Here is a 22,831-nt window from a genome sequence, read left to right as displayed (position 1 = left end):
TTGCTCTGTGAAACAAACTCTATATATTATAGGTATGTCTAGTTGATATAAAATAAAAGTTTTTATGGTCTAAATCATGCCTATAGCAATTATCATTCACAGTGATATATAGGTACGGAGGTACCTATAGTCACAAGTTTTTTAAATTACGAGTATACAGGGTGTCCCACTGTTGGTATACTAAGCTCAAAGGTCAAAGGAGGTTATAGTTTTGCATACGCTGAGTACGTAAAAAATAATTAAAAAATTCCAGACGCATTTTTTTTTCAAATAGATGAATTCTTAAAACTCTATGTGTACACCCATAACAAGCGAGCCGCCCAACTTTTGCCACCAGCACGTGAGCTATCGTTTAAGATTATGTTTTCATAGATAAAATGCTCATATTAGAGAAGCGGTATATGTCGGCCGCGCGAAGCTAGAGAAGAAAACATGGATTTTCAGGAAAAATTTAGCAAAAAATTTTGGACGTAATTTTTTTTAAAAGTATTTTTTACGTGATCAGTGTATGCAAAACTACAAGTTCCTTCGCGCTTAGTATACCAATAGTGGGACACCCTGTATACTATAGCACAGATACATAGGTAAATAATATATACATATATAGATGTATATATTATTGTGTATCGAAACGTGTCTTATTTCATTCCTATTAATATTAAGTATCAGCTAAAATGTAATTATCATTCATAATATAATAATATAATATAAGGAAGGTTATCTTATAGCAGTTGGTCTCTCTAACGATAACTACCCGCGTTTATGTCCGTTTAATTTGCAAGTCGCGTGTCGTGTCTCGTAAATGTGAACATTACACGTCGGGTGCGTATGTCAGTGGCATCAGAGTTTAGGAGGTGAAAGCCAGTGCAGACAGGCGGGTAGACGGACCGTGGTGGTGGTTGACTTGTGGCGCTTAGCTCTTGGGTTCAGCACTCAACAGTGTCCGCGCGGTAGTGAAAGGTGCTATGTCGCGGTACGGAGTGAACGTTGTTCGGACCATGACCGCGTACGCGCGATTTTTTCTATTATGTGCCATTTTTGTGAATGGTTAGTTCATTTTCACGTGATTTTTTACCCTAATTAAGATCCAACGGAAAGTTTGTAGTAAGTGTGTATCACCGGCGCTCATTCATCGAGCTCGTTTATGCGTAATTATTGTGCAAGTGTTTCAATGTAGGTAGCATTTGTGTGATTCTTTTCAACGGCAACGAACTATCAGTTCATAACGCAACCGGCGAATGTGCGGTGAAAGCTATTCAAAAGTTACATTCGTAAACGTATCATTAGCGCCCATGAGACTTGTGCAAATTTCGCCTCGCAAAAGCTGACGCCTCCATTCATCGGAAGGTGTTATTCAATCTGAGCATTCTATTATAGATTGCTAATAGCGTTGTTCACTGCTCCTCGTTTAATTGGTTTAGAAAGTGTACTAACAGATATATTAACGACCCCTTCAATACCTACTTCTCTTACCTAATTACATCAGGCACGTCCTTTCTTTCACTTGACATTGAGACGTGACCGGTTATATACGAACGAGGATATTGACATAACATACCTGCTTAAAACCACATACGCACTAAGGATATTATTTGCTATTTTCCATTGATGGACAAAAGCAATAAAAAGGCTATTGTATGCGAGCAACCTTCATAAACTTATTTTCTTGACCCTTACAGCCTTGAATATCTAAGAATGATAAGCTTTTCGTTGTACCTCCGTTAATATATTTCGTAGATAGGTCCAAATACAAACAAAAGAGCTATATCGGAGGAAAATATTATAATAATAGAATAAATATTGGAGTGGACAAATATCTTGACAGGTTTATTGAACGAGGTGCTTGCACACATATTTAAATCTTTAGTGACCCACGTGACTGCATTGCTGCACCTGCTTAATTGTGTGTAGCGAATTTAAAATGGACAAAGACTATTTTGATAAGGCCTTCAAGCCAAATTATTAACAATCGATGAAATGTTAACATTCATTCTTTTTCAGTAGAATCTGGTAATCGAAACATGAATACAATATACATATTAGCCAGGTGTTATATAAAAACTAAGAGAGGTATTGCCAATTTATTAATATGTTGGTTATTATTGCTATAAAAACATGTGTGATATAATTAATATGAGATACATAATAATATTGTATAGGAACCTATATCGGATTTTCACTTGTCTAAAACAATTATTATATTATTACTTACGATTATAAGTTTAGTAGATTTATCATAAGTGCATTAAAATTTTTGTAGATAAATTTAAATTCCTTGCTACGTTAATTTATAATAAATGATTATATTATGCAAAGTTAATATCGAATATTGATCATCTCAGAATGGTTAATAAATTTCATTGCGTTACCTTCGATTTAATGGGACACCTTCCGTTGTCTGATACGTCCTTAGATCACTAAGTAAGATACGTCCTATTTATGCTTCATTATAATAGTATTTATAAAGAAATGATTTATTGGAAATTTGGAATATTATTTGTTGAAATTGATATTTTCTGGATCTTATATTTAGGTTCTCACATTAATTAATGTATAAGTTAATTCGGCAGCAAATAGACGATCAAACATTCCTGTTTAAATTATGTACTTACGACAAGCTTGGAATACAAATTTTTCTGATGTTAAAACCAGACAGACGTGGGTAAACTGTCCAATGCCCATTTAAATTATTCGTATGGAGAATCTAGCGTAGCTTCGCGGTTGATAATAATTAACTTATTTAAATAGTGATAAATTGAATATAGGGACATAATATGTATTATAATTTTATAAATGCTTATAATGAAAATATTATCATATCGATAACTCGTTTAACGTTTCAAGTAGAGAAAATAAAAAATGGTGCTACTTACATTTTTATTGCATATTAACGATGTTGATTTTAAAATATTTTAGAACAGTTTTAAGTAAATTTTCATCCATGCTTAAAATAATTTCAAGTCATTAATAATCTCAAGTCTAGTGCATATTGGTACATAAATAAATTTAATGTTCGACAAATAAATTAGTTATTTTCGACTTGAATCGAAATAATATTAAATAAAAAATATTAAAATTTTATAATAGGTACAATATAGACATTCAACAGGAAGTTACAAAATTATTTAATTTGGTTAGCCGCAGAACTGTAGAGTTATGTAAAGTATTGTAATTGCAATAGGTGAGTAACAGCTAACAATATGGTTGCGTGCAGTGTTATTATTTTACATAATATAAACATTCATCGATATCTATCGGAAGACTAAAAATGTTATAAATCAATTAATGATACACGATATGATTATTCATACACGTGACTTTTTCAAATGTCAACCTATTTTTGTTAAAATTTAATTAAATCAAGGTCGCAATAAAAATCCAACATTTTTACATTTAGGTACCTACAATTAATATTATGTAAAGCATATTATTAATGTTTTTAGAGTCTGTCCAAATCACATTAAATTTTAATATAAGATACATTTAAATTGTCTTAAGTGTGTGTGTGTTTATTTAATAAAAAAAATAATTTCTTTCCATGCGAATTTTCTACAAAGCCGCGGTCGGGAAGCTGGTAAAATAGCGTCAAAAATAATAGTTATAAAATATCGGACTATGAATGATCATAATTTAATTAATATTTTTTAAGAAAACTTGCAAACGGAGTTTTCCATTGGGCATGTTGGACATCAATCATTATATGTATACCTAGTTTAATCAATCATTTAGTTCAAAATCTACTTAAGTAGTATACTATATGTACATCTTTTTAATAATAAAAGATAAGTTTAGATAATGCGTCGTCTTTGAACCATTAAAAATTAAATAATATTCTTTGCTCTATTATTTAGAATCCTGGCTTATATTCATAACACCCCTTATTATAATGTTTGCAGTACAATGCCAAAAAGATAAAGAAGCCGAAGAATTCATCTGCCCAGAAGGCACACAGGGTAATGGAAATTTTGCAGACCCAGCGACATGTAGGAGGTTTTATCAAGTAAGCATTAAATTTGACTTTTATTTTCGAGACAACCTTAATTAGGGTCTGTGTTTTTTTCTATTTCTTTAAATTTAAAAGAGCTTTTTTGTACCTACTTACCATAAATGATAAGTATATATTTTCTTCAATGATCTACTTATTGAATCATTAATCACTATATTAATATCATAAAATGAATTAAATTTGGAAGTAACATCGAGCTTTTTTTAAAGCTCGAAACTATATTTTTTTAATTATTTGCCGTCGCTGTGGATGCAGTTATTTATTTTACTGGTAAATATAAATAGCAGGTTACTTTATATACTTATACAAGTTATTACTAAGTCCCACCTAATATTTTAGCAACATAAAGTTAAACTGTAAAATGACAACCCTATTAAATGCGGAAACACAATCATTAATATTTACTATCAATAGTAGAAGGAATTAGCAATAATACAAGAAGATTAAGGAAAAATAATAGCCCGTTAATTTGACATTTCAATCTAATGCGACCGGTTATCAGCCAGTATAGAAACTTGATTCCTATTGATAATAACAAATATATGCTAAAGATCGCGCAAAGGCCATTCACAACGCATAACAAGCAATTATATAAATTTTATATAATGTCTGAACAGCCTTTAAATGCCAAGTGATAGTCCTTTTCGCGTAGCTTTAGATGTTTATCTTTTTCATTGAGTTCTGACTCATGCATACAATGAAAGCATAGACTCTATACTTCGGTTTCGTTAAATGCATAATTATATTGTAATAATGATACGACTATTGGTATATTTTCTTCTTTAAAAAAGTTGTTTTGTGTATTTTTTTTCAGTGTGTAGACGGATATCCATATTTAAACAGATGTCCCTCAGGACTTTACTTCGATGATATCAGTAAATATTGTACTTTTAAGGTTGAAGCAAGATGTGGACCTATTGCAACGAGTGAGTTACTTAAATATTATATTTTTATATTTTAATTCTGTGTACTATTTATAAGTCTAATATGCGAGTTATAGACAAAGCAAATTCATTATAATTTTATACTCTTAACTTATATATTTGACATTCATTAAGCATGATAATACATTCAATAACAAGGCTGATATTAAATTAACCACTCGCCAAATTAATCCATGTTTAATAAAGCAAACAGAGGTTGAGCAAGCAGGCAGGTATTCCAACATGTATGATATAGGGAATCAGATGCATCACACGCTTGTGTTCCGCAGTAGGGAAGTGAAACTGCCGAGATGGCACGAATACCAAACACGAGATACAGCCAATGTCGTCGACACAGCGCTTCCGAGCTTTGTTTAACTATTCGTATATATACAACATCAAACATTCATCTACATAATATGTACAAACTGACGTGTGTTCTTGAATTAAATATTAGCGTTATTTTCCAAGCCATTCGGATCTAATCATACGATGAACGAATGAATGTCGATCAATCTGTTTGGAACATTTTCAATAGCTTTTTCAAGCATAGTTAAAACAACTTATTATTATTATTACACTCGGTAACAAGTTTATTATTTCGAAATAGTGCTAACTAACTTTCTAATAGTCTCCATATATTACTTCAGAAGTTAAGGTACCTACTATATTATTATCATTTGGAAATACATTAAATTAAATATGGGAATATCTTAGGACATTTTTGGCCAATTATTGGTAACTTGGTCAGTTAGTCAGTTATACAAAGCAGTCGATTATTACTTGGTAAATGTAACTAGCAATATTGCCTATTGAAAATGAATGCCTAGTAGCCTCTCGAAAGTTTTTATCCAGGAGACTTTCACAGACTTCTTTAAATATAAAAATCTAGCAAAGGCTCTCCTATCATTTTGCATTAGTATCCAGTTCTTTGAATAAGTAAGAAACTTCTCTGCAGTCTGCAAATAAATTTTATATGACCATTACAGAAGTGACATTACAGACCATACATTCCAGACAGACAGACATTACAGACCATACATATACAATTACAATTAATAACCAATTACACCATGCGTAACAACTAAACTTACCAACCTTCAAGCGATGAATTAATTTGGCGCTATTATATTCTGTTCAGTTTATCCCATTTAATGTATCCTTTTAATTTGCAATTCTTCCTCTATAGACTAGAGTAGATAATTTTTGAAACAAAAAAAAATCGCAGTCGGATGAAACCCATTAGAAAAGGAGGGGAAAATGATAAAAATGTAAGGAAAAATAAATTACGGTCAATCCGAGTTCGGGAAGCGAGAGGGGGGAGCTTTTAAGAGAAAAAAATGGTTTCTCTCGATTTCCGACAAAACTACAAGTCCTATAGAAAAAAGTTCAATGGCAAAGTTGTAGGTAATTAAAAGTTCTACAACTTTTGTATTCACAATTTTTTCACATAACCTAAAAATTTAGGTGAAAAATTCAAAAAACCAAGTTTTTGGTCTTTTATTTCTATCTACTTCAAAATTTATTTTTTTTCTACGAAATTTGGTGGAAACTTACTTTATTATGTCCCAAATACACTGTAATTTATTTGATTGAAAATATTTATTTTTTCGCCTTATTTTGAATTAATACCAAAAAAACAACCTAATTTTCAATCGAAAAGTCACCCGTCAAAATATCAGCTTTTTGCAAAAACTTGGGGTGCCTTTTATTCATTGAAATCTCTACTTTCATATGGTGTAAAAAAAATAAACACCACCATAGTAAATGTTCTCAGGAAATGCATACAAACAGTCTGAAAATTAGCTTTTACTAAATCAGGCACACTTCTCGAACTACCTGAAATGTTTTTATCGACATCATTTTGCTTTTGAATATGCTGTAAAATATTAAACTTAGAACAGATAATTATTTTTATTTTGAAATATTACCGAAAAGCCGATACAAGAGAAGATATAGAGTTCAAGAAGTGTGCCTGATTTAGTAAAAGCTAATTTTCAGACTGTTTGTATGCATTTCCTGAGAACATTTACTATGGTGGTGTTTATTTTTTTTACACCATATGAAAGTAGAGATTTCAATGAATAAAAGGCACCCCAAGTTTTTGCAAAAAGCTGATATTTTGACGGGTGACTTTTCGATTGAAAATTAGGTTGTTTTTTTGGTATTAATTCAAAATAAGGCGAAAAAATAAATATTTTCAATCAAATAAATTACAGTGTATTTGGGACATAATAAAGTAAGTTTCCACCAAATTTCGTAGAAAAAAAATAAATTTTGAAGTAGATAGAAATAAAAGACCAAAAACTTGGTTTTTTGAATTTTTCACCAAAATTTTTAGGTTATGTGAAAAAATTGTGAATACAAAAGTTGTAGAACTTTTAATTACCTACAACTTTGCCATTGAACTTTTTTCTATAGGACTTGTAGTTTTGTCGGAAATCGAGAGAAACCATTTTTTTCTCTTAAAAGCTCCCCCCTCCCGCTTCCCGAACTCGGATTGACCGTAATTTATTTTTCCTTACATTTTTATCATATTCCCCTCCTTCTCTAATGGGTTTCATCCGACTGCGATTTTTTTTATCTTTTCATTATTTTCAAAGGCTTCTACCCCAGTCTACTATTCCTACATGTATTTAAACATGACAGTAGTACGCAGTTTCGTGTTTCATAAATATTTTTGCTCTTTATTTCTAGCACCAGCTCCAATAACAGAGGCACCAACGGACCTGGCAACGAAATGCGACCTTTCGGAATGTCAGTTGCCATATTGTTTTTGTTCCAAAGACGGTACACTCATTCCCGGCGGTCTCGAACCGGAGGATGTAAGTCAGAACTTCCCACTCGCATGCAACATTAACTGAATTGCACACGAATAGCTTTAATATTGCAAATGGATTTTCAATTAGATGCTGCACGGATTTTGAGTTAATCAGTTTTGATTCTGGGATTTATAATTTTAGAACTGTAACTTTACTGCCTTTCGACCCCAACTTTTAAGAATATCAGTCTATCAGAACCGGAAGTAAATATGCAAAATATTATATTACGAGAGTAACTGGGCGCACAGAGCATTTTTAGAAAGTTTTTGATTTGATTGTTATTTTATTTCGATTTTCGGGTCCATAGTAAAGCATGCATTATTTCCAGACGCCACAAATGATAATGTTAACATTTGACGGTGCGGTCAATTTGAATAATTACGACTTATACAAGAAAGTTTTCAACGGAAAGTTGCGCAATCCCAACGGCTGCCCGATCCGAGGCACTTTCTTCTTATCGCACGAATACAGGTTAGTGTTCTTCCAAATCTATATTATACTTCGTAATGTATGTTAATTACGTAACTTATTATTTGTAACTTAAACCATTGCATGACCAGCGCGAGCGTTATTAATATAGTCTGCTTTTTACAAACCAATTTTTATTATTTTGATTTTAGCAATAATTTTGATCATGTAATTTTGTTACACGTAAGATATTCTCTGTCCATCTTATAGTAGATATGCAATTTATATGATCCCATGTTGAATTTCATCACAATCTGTCCAGTAGTTTGACCTCGGAAGTATGACATAGATAGGCAGAGTCACTTTCGTATTTATCACATTTGTATGAATTTATAATATTAGCTGTAATGGTTGGTAAATATTTATTCACAAATATATCATGTTTTCAATATTTCCAATGAACATGATAAAACACAATATTGCGAAGTAAACTAGCAAACTAACTCTTCATTATTACTCATCGAAGACTCGACGTGGAAAGTTTCCATGTCAATAAGCTTATATTACAGCAGCGTTACCGTAGGAGCGTCTAAAAATAGCTCTTAGCATAATTCCATTGTATTGTCTAAAAGTACTTTCGATCCTTTGTGTGAAGCGCGTTACGTAATCGAATAAGAGATGTTCAATTACACGACACATAAGAGCCGTTAAATTGGTTTATCTGCAATGAAGCCGATTAGGCCTTCTCGACTCTATTTGCGTCGCGATCTTACGTGCTTTGAGAGCACTTACTTTATAAGAACAACTGCTTTTAATTAACCAACTAGTGCCTGAATGCTAGAAATGCAAGTGAACTTCGTTGTGTTATTTTGAAGTATCATTTCGTATCAAAACTTTAGAAATGTTGAAGAAATGTAATGTTTTATTTAACATTTTAAATTTTTGCATATTAAATAATACACTATTTGGTATATTATTTAATGTGAATTACTTAATAATAAATCGCATTTTCTATTAGATAATTTTAACATATAATAAATTTAATTATTTGTTTCAGTAATTATGTCATGGTACAAAAATTGGCTCATGATGGTCATGAGGTAAGTAAAATTAAAAAGTTCAAAATTAAAATTTATTCAGCATTCGTTTGTTAATGATCTCTACAATTCTAAGGGAACAAACACATTTAAAGTATGAGTAAACACAATAAATCAATAATTTTCCTCAGAATGTAAATGTTTAAAATGATTTTCTTTAAATACAAACTCGAATCGATATTATTTCCCGATGTAGGTATCTACGTAATGTATAGATAATCAAAAAACCTTTAAATTTAAAATTTCCCATACTCATTCATTTAAAAATTTTAGACTATATCCTTTTTTATATTATTTACATATTATTATAATCTATTTTTGAAATACATGACCCTATTCGAATGTACTCGCTCACAAGTCGGTATTCATATGAAACACGAGGTTCGAACATTCCAGAAGGTTGAGCCAATGCACCGTTTCAGATAGCGACAGGTACGATATCGCAACAACAGGGCCTGCAGGACAAAGGCTACGAAGAATGGGCGGGCGAAATGATCGGAATGCGTGAAATTCTGCGCAAGTTTGCGAACATATCGCGCTCGGAGATCGTTGGCACGCGGGCGCCTTTCCTCAAGCCCGGCAGGAATACGCAGTTCAAGGTACGACACTAGTTTTGCGTATTGGAATTCTGGGAATATCTATGTATGATGGATGGGATTCTATTGTATGGTAGAGGGTGAGAATGAGTGTCAAAATTGTTGTTTTGGTTTTAGAATCTCCGTTGTTTTGGGGACTATTTGAGCAGTTTCATTTTACGCATCTGTCTGTCAAAAAGTAAATGAACAATATTTACTGTATCGAAATTTTAAAGCTTCTTTATAATAACATTATCTATGCATGTTATTCTAATTATAATAATTTGAGAATTATTTATAATTTTCTAATTTGAAATTGTATATTATATGAAATGAGCACTTAGCTAGAACACAAATTAACAATAGCCTAATGCCTCCGGAACTATTTGAACATTTCACAAAAACATCCATTGTCAGTAATTGAATAATTACGTATTCATTTGTACCATTTTCCTGGAATTTAGAAACTAGATTGTTATAACCTTTATGTACGGGGTAAATAAAGAGAATACAAAGCAAATCGTAAATAAAAGTGAGTGGGATGTAACATTACCCAGAGAGATGTAAAATTCCAGAGACAATCCAGTTCTTAGTATAGGTTAGGTATATAGTATTTGTAAGCGTATTATAATATGAGCACTGCTAAATCTTTTATAACTATGTGTAGGAGACGGATATAACTTAATGTGTATGCCATTAACTGTCTTAATTTCAAACCATTGCTTAATATCTTAGCTTCTAAAAAAAAGCGGTCTTATAAGTATCATGATCAATAATATTTGAATATTTAAAATCAGTGTAGAAAATTTCCCTTCCATCAATTTGTGCTCTTGCATTAAAAAAAAAACAAAAAAAAACGTATGGAACATCACCAACCTAGTTACAATAAACTTTTCAAGGCGTAAAAATCAACTTACTTACAGTTTACTCAAAGCGTAAAAATCGATTCTCTTCTTTAAATTTGCAACCACTATTCGATGGCTTTTATTGTAAAGGGATAGGGAAATCATATTTACGTATTCTTCGTTATGCTGAAACCCCTTTTAATAATAATCTCACGTTTCTCACAGCGCTATCTAGTGCTAAAGTAAGCGAAGGAATGGCTATGGAAATTAAACACCGTATAACAAAATACATATATATTTTTATTAAAAAAAGCTAGGTACAGGCATTGAAACTTTCTAGAAAAATACATGATATGTATGAAACGATATAATACTTACATTAAAATATAATAATATGTACTGAATAAACGTGCGGCTGTCTGAGCTTTTCCTAACCAGCCCACTTTTCAAGTGTTCATGCGCTTTTTACTATAGGTAGGTAGTAGTAAATCATTTGGAATCACTAACAATTATCAGGTTTCCAAACAAATTATTATATAACTTATAAAATCTGTACAAGTGAATAATTAAACCAATCAACCATTAAACTAATAACACCAAATATGTACAGGTATTAGAAGACTTCGGCTATATCTACGACAGTTCTGTGGGAGTGCCGCCTTCGCCCATCCCCGTGTGGCCTTACACCCTCGACTACAAGATTCCACATGAATGCAAATCTGGAACATGCCCGACTAAATCATTCCCTGGTATAAGAAAATTATTATTTATAAATATATATTTTGTTTATGTAATTAATTGTCGTTATGAAAACAAAATTATCATAATTTGAGTCATAATTGTTGACATTTGTACACAATGAATTTTAATCTTTTGTTTAAAATTTCATGTATTTATTAAATTATTTTGGATATTAAACGATTTATTATTTTTTCAGGTTTATGGGAGGTGCCTTTTAACGCGCATTATGTGGAGACGTATGAGGGCGGCCATTGTCCTTATTTAGACCAGTGTGTGCTACATAACCACGATTCAGATGATGTAAGTTTTTCTTTTATTTTAAAATTTCTTAGAGTTTGACAAATTTTAAGAACTTTAAACCAGATTTTGATATTTTCTAAATGCACGATATTTAAAAAAGTTTTCCCTATCAATTACTTTATTTATTAAAACATAACATTGGCTTTCTGTAATAGGTATACGAATAAATCCAATTAAAAGTTTCTTTCTTGACTTTCTCTTCTTAATAAATAAGCATGAAACAAGTCCTTCAAGTATTTTCTCATTTGTTGTATCTACAATCTTATTACATTTATTTAATTTTTATGTTAAGTATTTTTCATTTTATCTTGTAGCACATACCTAATATGTTTTACGAGATATTTCGGAGAAATTCCAACAAGTTTATTTTATAAAAACTATTCAATGTTATGGATATTGAAAATATTATACAAAATGTATCATTTTCATTGTATTACAAAGATTATTGCGAACAGTTATCTTGACTGAATTATATTTGAAATCAAAAGTATCTAAGTTTGGGAAGGTTTTAGGCACAAATAATATTCAGTTTCAATAAATCACTATTGAATTTCCATCCCAATTTGAAACTACTTTAACATTGGAAATAAGGAATATTATTATTACTTAATTAATAGATATTATTATAAGAACATTAACCTAAGACTCAAATCAAAGAGGTCTAGACGAGAAATAAAATACCTATATATTTTCCAAAGCTTGTGATAAAGCTGTGCTAATTGCATAAAACTGTGACATTATATAAGTATTAATTCTAATATATGTCCTAATTATTGTGTAAATTAATTTTAATTGCTGTTTTTAATTATCCTATAAATATTTTAGGTACTAGAATGGCTTCAAGAGGACTTTAATCGGCATTACGAGCAAAACCGAGCGCCATACATGATGCCGTTCCACACAAATTGGTTCCAAATTAAGGAATTAGAAAGAGGCCTCCATAAGTTCTTAAAATGGGTGTCGGAATTGTAAGTACATGTTTATTATTATGTTCCGAAATATAATAAAACAATGTTATGTTATTTTAAAAACAATTAAAAGGTAAGTAGAACTCATAGACATTTTACTGAACTTTTAATTATAAAAACAAAAAAGTTAATTAGCATACCTACTTCAATAAGTACGTACATTATACATACAAACATAATTTTTCTCGAAAATTATTTTCTTTTATATTTTCCTTTCTTTCTAAGTAAAGTAAAACAATGACGAAATCGTAGTATACGTACCTACACTTTGAAATTACCCTTGACTTATTTATATTATTTATATATTATGATAATGAAATAATACCTAATTACAATGCAGCTTGAATATCTAATGAAGTAGAAAATGAAATCGCTATTGTTTAAGTAATGTATTTATATATTAATATGTAATTGTAATACACCAGGGGCTTAATGAAAGTATATGTATTGTAATTAGGTTATTTACTACTAGGTTTTCGCGACTTTGCCCATGTTTTTTCTTGAAACAATTGAGTTAGGTATGCAGTATTGCAGATGCAATATTATACCTATACAAACCTATTTTATATCACACAGAGAGAAAAGCACTCAAATTGAAATAAAATTAGACTAGAGTAGATAATTTTTGAAACAAAAATATCGCAGTCGGATGAAACCCATTACAAAAGGAGGGGCATATGATGAAAATAAAAGGAAAAATAAATTACGGCCAATCCGAGTTCGGGAAGTGGGAGGGGGAGCTTTTAAGAGAAAAAAATGGTCTCTCTCGATTTTCGACAAAACTACAAGTCCTACGGAAGAAAGTTCAATGGCAAAGTTGTAGGTAATAAAAAGTTCTACAACTTTTGTATTCACAATTTTTTCACATAACCTCAAAAAAGGTGAAAAATTAAAAAAATCAAGTTTTTGGTTTTTTATTTTTATCTAAGTACTTACTTCAAATTTTTTTTTACGAAATTTGGTGGAAACTTACTTTATTATGTCCCAAATACACTGTAATTTATTTGATTGAAAATATTTATTTTTTCGCCTTATTTTGAATTAATACCAAAAAAACAACCTAATTTTCAATCGAAAAGTCACCCGTCAAAATATCAGCTTTTTTCAAAAACTTGGGGAGCCTTTTATTCATTGAAATCTCTACTTTCATATGGTGTATGTAAAAATAAACACCACCATAGTAAATGTTCTCAGAAAATGCATACAAACAGTGTGAAAATGAGCTTTTGCTAAATCAGGCACACTTCTCAAACTACCTGAAATGTTTTAATCGACATCATTTTGCTTTTGAATATGCTGTAAAATATTAAACTTAGAACAGATTTTTTTTTTCTTTTGAAATATTACCGAAAAGCCGATACAAGAGAAGATATAGAGTTCGAGAAGTGAGTTTGCCATTGAACTTTTTTCCGTAGGACTTGTAGTTTTGTCGGAAATCGAGAGAAACCATTTTTTTCTCTTAAAAGCTCCCCCCTCCCACTTCCTGAACTCGGATTGACCGTAATTTATTTTTCCTTTTATTTTCATCATATTCCCCTCCTTTTCTAATGGTTTTCATCCGACTGCGATTTTTTTTATCTTTTAATTATTTTTGATGGCTTCTACCCCAGTCTAAATGTATTACGAAGTATTTTAAAACCACACATTTAGTTAATCTTTCCCAGAGCTTAAGGGTAAAAGTTAATTTGTCCAAGTATGTTGATGATCCCATAAAGTTTGATATATATAGAATATGTGAATAGAAACGTTACTTTTGCGGCATTTTTCTATCTCCGTGTCAAAAATAATGGAAAGATAAGATAGTCATACTTAAATCTAAATATAGTACCTAATACTAATACGAAAATACCTACTAAGGCTAAAATCTTTGTGCAAATAAAATGGACTTAGATATAAATCCTTCCCAATGATTACGTTCTTTATAAATAAGTCTCTTTGCAAATCAGCGAAATAAGGGATAAGTCTAGTATAATAGAAAGTGGCAAATTGAATCCCGGCGAAGATAAATGAAAAATATCTGAAAATTTTTTGTATGACTGAATAATATATTCGATAACTCCTGAATATCAAATAACATTCTAGACTTTACGGAAAATTGAAAAATGAGGTTGTTATTAAAAGATAATATGTACAATACGTATTTCACTTTGAATTTAAAAGCTAAAATATAAAGAACTTAACATTTATGAAAATTCGTTTTTAACTTAAAGAATTTTGATTTCGCATCACGTTCAAAGCTATTAGTGGCTTCGATATGGTATTATAATGGAAATAATTACGTTTTAATGGAATAATGTGTGAAGAGCATCCATTAAAATTTAAGGAATAATATTAAATTCACGTTATCCAGACAAGATAATTGAATAGAAGGCTTTTATCGTTACTTTACATAGGTCATATTGGTACATTCGTTAACTGGCGACGCTGCCAAATTGATTTTACATAATTACGCTCTGTAATAACGCTATTAATTGACAGCGGCATTGATGTCCAATTATTCTTTATTTTATACTCTCATTTATGTAGTAGGGTTTGAGACATTAAGCGCTTAATCATGAAGATGATGCCGTAAATATGGATTATGAAACTCGTAAGTGAAATAAAAAGGTTTAACGTTTAAATAAATACACAATTCTCGCCATAACTATCCGCGTTTTTATGAGCCTAAAATTATTTGTATATTAATCCAGTCTGTAGGTATTTATGCTCTACAAAAGGTGGCGTAGAAAATGTTTTGAAACGATATTGTTTAGGTATGAAAGGTTAATCAAAATCCAAGTTTTCGACCTTGACGGACCCAGGCGCTAGCCGCCATCTTGAATTAAAGGTGCTAAAATTAGGTATATTTTAAATAACTTCTCAATTGTTTACTAAATCACAAAAGTGTCTATGAGGGGTTCAAAGAAGACAAAATTAACTACATTTTTTTCATACATGATTATTCTGTAAGTCTTAAAGGTAAAAAGTTACAAGCGACGGAAATAATAATATTTACAGAAATCATATAATTTTAATTTTGTTTAAAAATTGTACAGCTATCATTTTTTAATTCTCTTTGATGGCCCGGGCTGGTTAATGGTGGCTTCTTCATTATCGTCGCTGAAATTTTCTTTTCCATTGTCTGTATTTTTAGTTTCCAACCATGAAATTTCGTCATCATGACCAGAAGAAATCGAAGACGCTGGAGCACGCTTTCTAGTAACTTTTTACGGAGGGGACATGGATAAGGAATCCTTAGAAGATATCCGATATGAACGATTCGTAAAGTTATCAATAAAAAGTAAATTTAATCGACGAAATTCCATGGTTGGAAACTAAAAATACAGACAATGAAACAGAAAATTTCAGCGACGATGATGAAGAAGCCACCATTAACCAGCCCGGGCCATCAAAAAGAATAAAAAAGATTGATGCACAATTTTTAAACAAAATTAAAATTATATGATTTCTGTAAATATTATTATTTCCGTCGCTTGTAACTTTTTACCTTTAAGACTTACAGAATAATCATGTATCAAAAAAATGTAGGTAATTTTGTCTGCTTTGAACCCCTCATAGACACTTTTGTGATTTAGTAAACAATTGAGAAGTTATTTAAAATATACCAAATTTTAGCACCTTTAATTCAAGATGGCGGCTAGCGCCTGGGTCCGTCAAGGTCGAAAACTTGGATTTTTATTAACCTTTCATACCTAAACAATATTGTTTCAAAACATTTTCTACGCCACCTTTTGTAGAGCAGAGGCTTTTACATTTCCCCACAGACTGGACTATATTTCAGGTTCGAATATTAGGTAGTACAAAGCGTTATTCCATGATTGGCAACAATGATGATCGGATTTCATTTGATAATCAAATTTAACATTTCTGTGTGATTTATTATTAATAAACGAGTGTTCGATTGAATTTTATATATTAATTTGTGCTATTCATTTAATAAATATCACTTTATTTTATTAGTTTTCACACACGTATTAGTAGCTACTCAATTATCATTGATAAATGTTACAAAATATCCAAACAATTATGTAATTCCACAAGCATTGGATTAGAATTAATTTTAATAATTGTAATCAACCACCACATTTTTTTTTTAAATATAAGATAATATGTAATTGAGCAGCATATGCAATGATTTTCCATTTTTTTATTTCTTTCTGTTCAGTGTTCATATAGTTTTAGTTTTTATGTTAACAACAAGAACATTACATACTCTATACATCACCATTTATTTAGATCTCAACTTTTAAATTTTTTTATCCTTTATCCTAGTCAACTAGAAGGGACATAGATTTCACAGTTTCAATTCATCTCGTTTAACATAAAAAATTAAGCTTCATTAGATGCTTTACCTAGTTTTATAAGACTCCATACTCTCAAATAAAAAGACTAAAAAGCTCACATCACGCATTGCAGGAAGGACGTATACTTCGTAACAGTGACACAAGCGCTCACGTGGATGACGGAGCCGCGTTCCGTGAAATTGCTCAGCAATTACGAAGCATGGAACTGCGATAAGAAAGACCTGCCTTTACCGGCGTGCAACTTGCCCAACAAGTGTGCTCTGTCCTTCAAACATCCCGACACGAACTTCACGGACACGCGCTATATGGAGACGTGTGTCGAATGCCCCAACCAGTGAGTTTATTGTACTTTTTAATATGTAATATTATATTCCCGTTACACAAGAAAGATCTGCCTCTACCGGCGTGCAACTTGCCCAACGAGTGTGCTCTGTCCTACAAACACCTCGACACGAACTTCACGGATAGGTACGCGCTATATAGAGACGTGTGTGGATTGCCCTAATCAGTGAGTTTATTGTACTTTGTAAGAATATAAATCCTTTAATAATTACGACACGTGGAAGATCTCGGCGTGCAACTTGCCCAACGAGTGTGCGCTATCCTTCAAACACCCCGACACGAACTTCACGGACATGCACTAAATTGAGATGTGGCCAAACCAGTGAGTATATTGTACTTTGTAATAAGATTATCGCTTAACACTTACGATGTTTGGAAATTTAACAAGAAAGATCTTTCTCTACCAGCGTGCAACTTGCCCAACAGGAGCGTTGAGCCGCTAATAAGTGAGAGGAATGCAGTATTTAATCATTTTCAGGTTTTCAGGTAAAATCTAATAATTGCTTTCAGCTTTTAAGTAAATTTCAGGTGATATCATTGATGGGCTTTAATAGAATTTGATATAATGAGGGTATACGCATAGCGAAAAGCCTCGCGAAGCGACGGGCCAGTGGTGTGACGTGGAGCGTTACTTGCGCTTTCCTTCGATTCCAGTGTAATGAGTGAGGTCGCAGTTTTTGTACTGCACAACAGAAAATAGAAAGTGCAAAAGAGAAACAATTCAAAGTGACGTTGATATTAATCATGTTTTATTCATTTAATAGCGAACAATAGTATTTTACCTAATATTATTAATAGTCTGTCTATCCCGTACCTATCCATTTTGCACCTAATTCCCCCTCACAAAGTCTCATTAGTTCACACGTGCTTGCTAGCACCTCGCATGTAGGTACTAAAAAAAATTTTATTTGCACACCTTTATTGACGTCAATAAGAGTGCAGCGAACAAAACTGTAAACGGAATAAACATCGAAACGAATTACGTAACTCTACCGTTCATTTTTATTTTATTTTTTGTACTATTTTACGTCGAGCCTGCGGGCAGCGCATGTGAGCATAATTCGGTTGTTAAAGAACTGAGAAACACTGGGAGATTTATACTCTGGATTTTTAAGGCTGCTTTTCAATTAAGATGAATGTCAAAGTTTAATTCTATTATTTTGAAGCTAGGCTCTCTTGAATCGCTATTTCGATTCATTACTATAGGTATGTGGTAAGACGTGTAGCTAAATCTCAGAATAAATATACCTAATTATTCTGGGAGCTTGAAGATAATGACTGGCGAAGTGACGAGCGAAGAAAGGTCAATCTAGATAATGTGTCTACGTAATTATATCAGTACTTCGTTCATAATATACACATAATATTAAACTACATAAAATGTACCCTATTGAAATATATTATTTAGTGTTTTTATCATGTGTCCTATGTTATTTAATGTTTTCTAGAATTTGCTATAGTTTTCTCTATACTAACGTTGTATAAGTATAATAAGTAAGCACAGTACAGGATATGCATATAACAAAGTAATGAACGAACGACTTTGTGGATCACGTCCGGAAATCTCCAGGCGACGATATGGAAGTGACAAATACAATGTGCATTGTTCTAGCTATCGTTAATTAACTTGAATATCAAACAAATTCGAAGAATATGTTTCTCAATTCTACTATCATGTTAAATATGATATTTTCCATTTATTTGAATTCCGTAAATTTATAAAATAAGGTTTAAACTAAGCTATAGTTAAGAGAAACATAAATCAGTGTTAGTTAAACTTACAGTGAAAATATCCGATAGCTATAACGTAATTATTCCCGGGTATTATATTAGACTGTACAGTGTAGGTATGATTACTAGCAGCGGAAACTTGCTCTTTATAAATTCCTCACGTTACTAACGAGTTATTCCCCGATACTAAGGAAATAAGTAGCCTATTATAAAATAATGCCACTCCAGCGAGAGGCATCACATTCCAGCTCATTTACCTTTGTAATACTTTCAGATATCCGTGGTTGGGTGACTCGGGCGGAACGGGTATTCCCGGCAAGGACAATTACATACCCGATAACCTCAAAAAATGATGTAATTTATTGTAACGATGACTAACAGATGACAGACTAGTGTTACATACTAAATAACAAAACTTATACTTAACGATAGCATAAGGGACCTTTTAGATATTTTTAGGACTTTTGATAAGCATAATAGGCAATTTTCTGTCTTAATGTGATTTTCTTTGGGTAAACGATGATAACAATTAAATTAAAAGTCTTTTATAATCCCTTCTTTTTAATACTAAGTGTATCTCAATTATTTTAAAAAGGCTCTTCTAATAAATCTTCCTTTGCCGAAGTTTGCCACCATTCAATTTCAGAATATATACATCAATTTCTTTCTTGTTTGTCTTCCCTGGTTCATTATTCATACAGAGATTGATAGCGATCGTCTGTCATCTGTTGTCATTTTTTTAATCTATTCATTTTGTTCTAACATAATTGGTTATTGTTACCAATTTCGTTACAATTTGAATGGATATTGTATATATTATATTATTGTGTAGCAGTGACTAGTCATTGCACTTTAGAATAATTTAAGAGTATTAAGTTCTCAATAAACAGGCTTACATAGTCTCATATTATATTGCTCAAGTTTTAGAAAAACAAAATTCTAATGTTAACTTCTATTTGATATTTCATCTGTATTATTTTTGTAGTTAGATATAGTTAAACTATGCCATTTAAAGTTACTTTGAAAGAATACCATTAAGATGAGGCCACTATTTGTTTGTATACCTGAGTAATAAAATTTAAAAATAAAGCCTTACATTTTTTATAATAGTATCAGTACAGTATCAGTAACAGTATCAGTACCAGTATCCTTGTATATTTTATGTTTTTATCTAATTACTATTCTTGGTGCTTTTTATACCTTTGGTGCTATAAATATATTTCGATTTCTCTTGTTATCTTTTTATACAAAAATGAATAACTATGTGGTTCGTTATGTAATAAATGTATGACAACTACACGTATTTTTTATTTTCCTCTACTTGTACGATTGGAGATGATTATATTATATATAGATACGATTCTATTATTAACATAGATTTAGTGAAATGGTAAGTTTTGCTTCTACAATCTCCTAAGATTGGGTTTTATGTCTGTTAAAATTATTATACGCAAGAAAATGCAAGATACAAAATTATTTTCTTACTATGAATATTAAGTAAAGCATTTCACACCTATTTAACGTTTTATTTATTATTTGCCTTCCTCAACAAGGAAAATCTTTCTTCCAACTCTTTAAAAAATTCTCACACTTTAAAAAATAAAAGACAACGGCATGCAACAAAATGAGTCTGGGTTAGGTTTTCACCATTAGTAGAGAGAAATAAATATTTAAAGAGAATCCTAAGATAAAAGAAAGGCTAACTTGCAAATATAATTAGTACAGCTGCAATTTGCACCGTAATTAAAAATAAACTTTCATTAACGAGCGGAGAAAATCCTGTGTTAAAAAGGAGCTGCAATCCCGCATTGTATACACGAATATTATAATATAATCAAAGCTAAAAGTTCACGTCTGAGATCAGACGTCGGAGATTTAATTTGAGATTGCGTTACGAACGGGCGTGCGGAAACTTTCACCATATTCGCAACCATTAGATGCTATTACTAGTAGTTTTTATCTTGCACAACGAATTGCTAACACATCGTTCTGCTTCTTTTTGTTACATGTTTATCTTGACGGGTTCTATATCGTAATACGATATAGAACCCGTCAACCATCATTCCGTATACGATAATCGTATACGGAATGATGGTTCGAAAAACGCTATATTTTCAAGCGTTTATTTAGTTTTGAAGAATGGGGTACTGTCATGTGTTTGTTATGCAATTTTTATATACCTAATAAAAAGCACCTCATTTCAAAATTGTGTGTTGAAAAAAAACCGTTTTAAAATTGTCAATACTAAATGTATTTTAATTGATATAGATAGTAAAGATTTGATTTGGTATTTAGAGCTCCTATGATAAGGATATTAAAACAGGATCTGTCTGAATATTTCTTAATGAGTCTTTCCATATCTGTAGTAAAATAATCTTAATACTGAGGAAAATTCTGTAGACGTAATACGTGCACGTGTTTAGTCATTTATTGCGTCAATGGCCTGCAAGTCGTAGCGCGGAGATTATTACATTCTGTCTCGAGTAAACACTCGCAATAAGCAAACGTACCTAAATAAATATAAACAGGTACATGTTTGTGGTATGTCCTTAATAAGGTCCAGGCATATCTCCACAGCGGCGCACATAACGGCGCCCTCGAGTCTGCAAGAGCTTCATAAAATATAATAAGACTATTACGCGCGTGATGAAAATGGGTCGACGTGAACTTACCTTTATGAATATACAAGGCAAGTATGAACATTACATTATGCTAATATAAAATATAATAAGCGTAGAGTAACGAAAATTATTAAACTACTTATGTTACATAAGTAGAGTATTTTTATTTGTGTTTCTTGAAGTTGAATTGTGTTTTAGAATCGATATTAGCGATCCGAAATTAATACGTATTCGAGAGACTGAATAAGTATTAATTACTTATTGACGTACATAATCTTTATAATATAAAAATGAATCGCAAAATGTGTTGGTAAGCGCATAACTCGAGAACGGGTGGACCGAGTTCGATAATTCTTTTTTTATTATATTCCTTGAAGTACGAGAATGGTTCTTATGTAGAGAAAACGTAAATATGTAACACGGGCGAAGCCGAGGCGGACCGCTAGTCTTTTTCTTATATATAAAAATGAATCGCAAAATGTGTTGGTAAGCGCATAACTCGAGAACGGCTGAACCGATTTCGATAATTCTTTTTTTATTATATTCCTTGAAGTACGAGGATAGTTCTTATGTAGAGAAAACGTAAACATGTACCACGGGCGAAGCCGGGGCGGACCGCTTATAATAATAAACTAGCATTAAACAATTTAATTAATATTAGGTATAAGAGAAGTTCACGAGCTCAGTTAACCATATAATAGTTGAAGGGAAACTATGTAACTTACCCAGTTTCTTAGATTAATAAAGTTATAGGACCAATAAGACAAAACGTTTGCGAACAAATTGGTATTACTGGCTGGGCGACGTATAAAACTATCTTCCTTTGTTATTATCACGAAGATGTTACATAAATATCTTATCGCATGTTATTACGTCCCTTCTTATTAACTTGCGACAATAACAAGTTAATCACGATCGATCAGAATAAGTCCGCTCATTATTTTCCCTTATCAACGTACAGAATGAAATAAAAGCTCGGGGTTATTCTTATAGCCGACATTTTTATGTCTCCAGAATAGGGAAATAACGAACTCATAAATGTGAATCCGACGATAAACAAAGTGTAGCCAGCGAGATAAGAGTCTGTGAAGTAATATGACTGGGTCTCGAGAAACAGTTCTGCACATATCTACTATATTGTAATAACA

General features: G+C 31.5%; 1 protein-coding gene across 1 annotated transcript; it reads left to right on the top strand.

Annotated features, from left to right (window-relative positions):
- The first annotated feature begins 870 nt into the window (after positions 1-870).
- Positions 871-20,359, top strand: Cda4 (chitin deacetylase Cda4). The gene is made up of 12 exons (XM_090120600.1): positions 871-1,047; positions 3,897-4,000; positions 4,821-4,932; positions 7,627-7,754; positions 8,080-8,222; positions 9,217-9,259; positions 9,679-9,855; positions 11,287-11,425; positions 11,614-11,717; positions 12,543-12,685; positions 17,102-17,323; positions 19,337-20,359. Exons 1-12 carry the CDS (start codon positions 966-968, stop codon positions 19,413-19,415), a joined length of 1,476 nt encoding a protein of 491 aa, XP_089976726.1. The 5' UTR covers positions 871-965; the 3' UTR covers positions 19,416-20,359.
- The last annotated feature ends 2,472 nt before the right edge of the window (positions 20,360-22,831 follow it).

Source organism: Colias eurytheme, chromosome 4 (genome assembly GCF_061535395.1).
Source record: "Colias eurytheme isolate Ceu_HAF_F1 chromosome 4, ilColEury1 Martin Lab GWU primary, whole genome shotgun sequence".
In the NCBI taxonomy this organism is placed as follows: Eukaryota; Metazoa; Arthropoda; class Insecta; order Lepidoptera; family Pieridae; genus Colias; species Colias eurytheme.
This window is presented reverse-complemented; position numbering and strand designations above follow the sequence as displayed.

What these genes read in the sequence shown, in the direction of transcription:
- Cda4 (XM_090120600.1), top strand. Translation starts at nt 966, where the DNA reads ATGTCGCGGTACGGAGTGAACGTTGTTCGGACCATGACCGCGTACGCG. An exon ending in ATGTGGACCTATTGCAACGA is followed by an intron (nt 4,933 to 7,626) that starts GTGAGTTACTTA and finishes CTTTATTTCTAG; the next exon opens with CACCAGCTCCAATAACAGAG. An exon ending in GCGGTCTCGAACCGGAGGAT is followed by an intron (nt 7,755 to 8,079) that starts GTAAGTCAGAAC and finishes CATTATTTCCAG; the next exon opens with ACGCCACAAATGATAATGTT.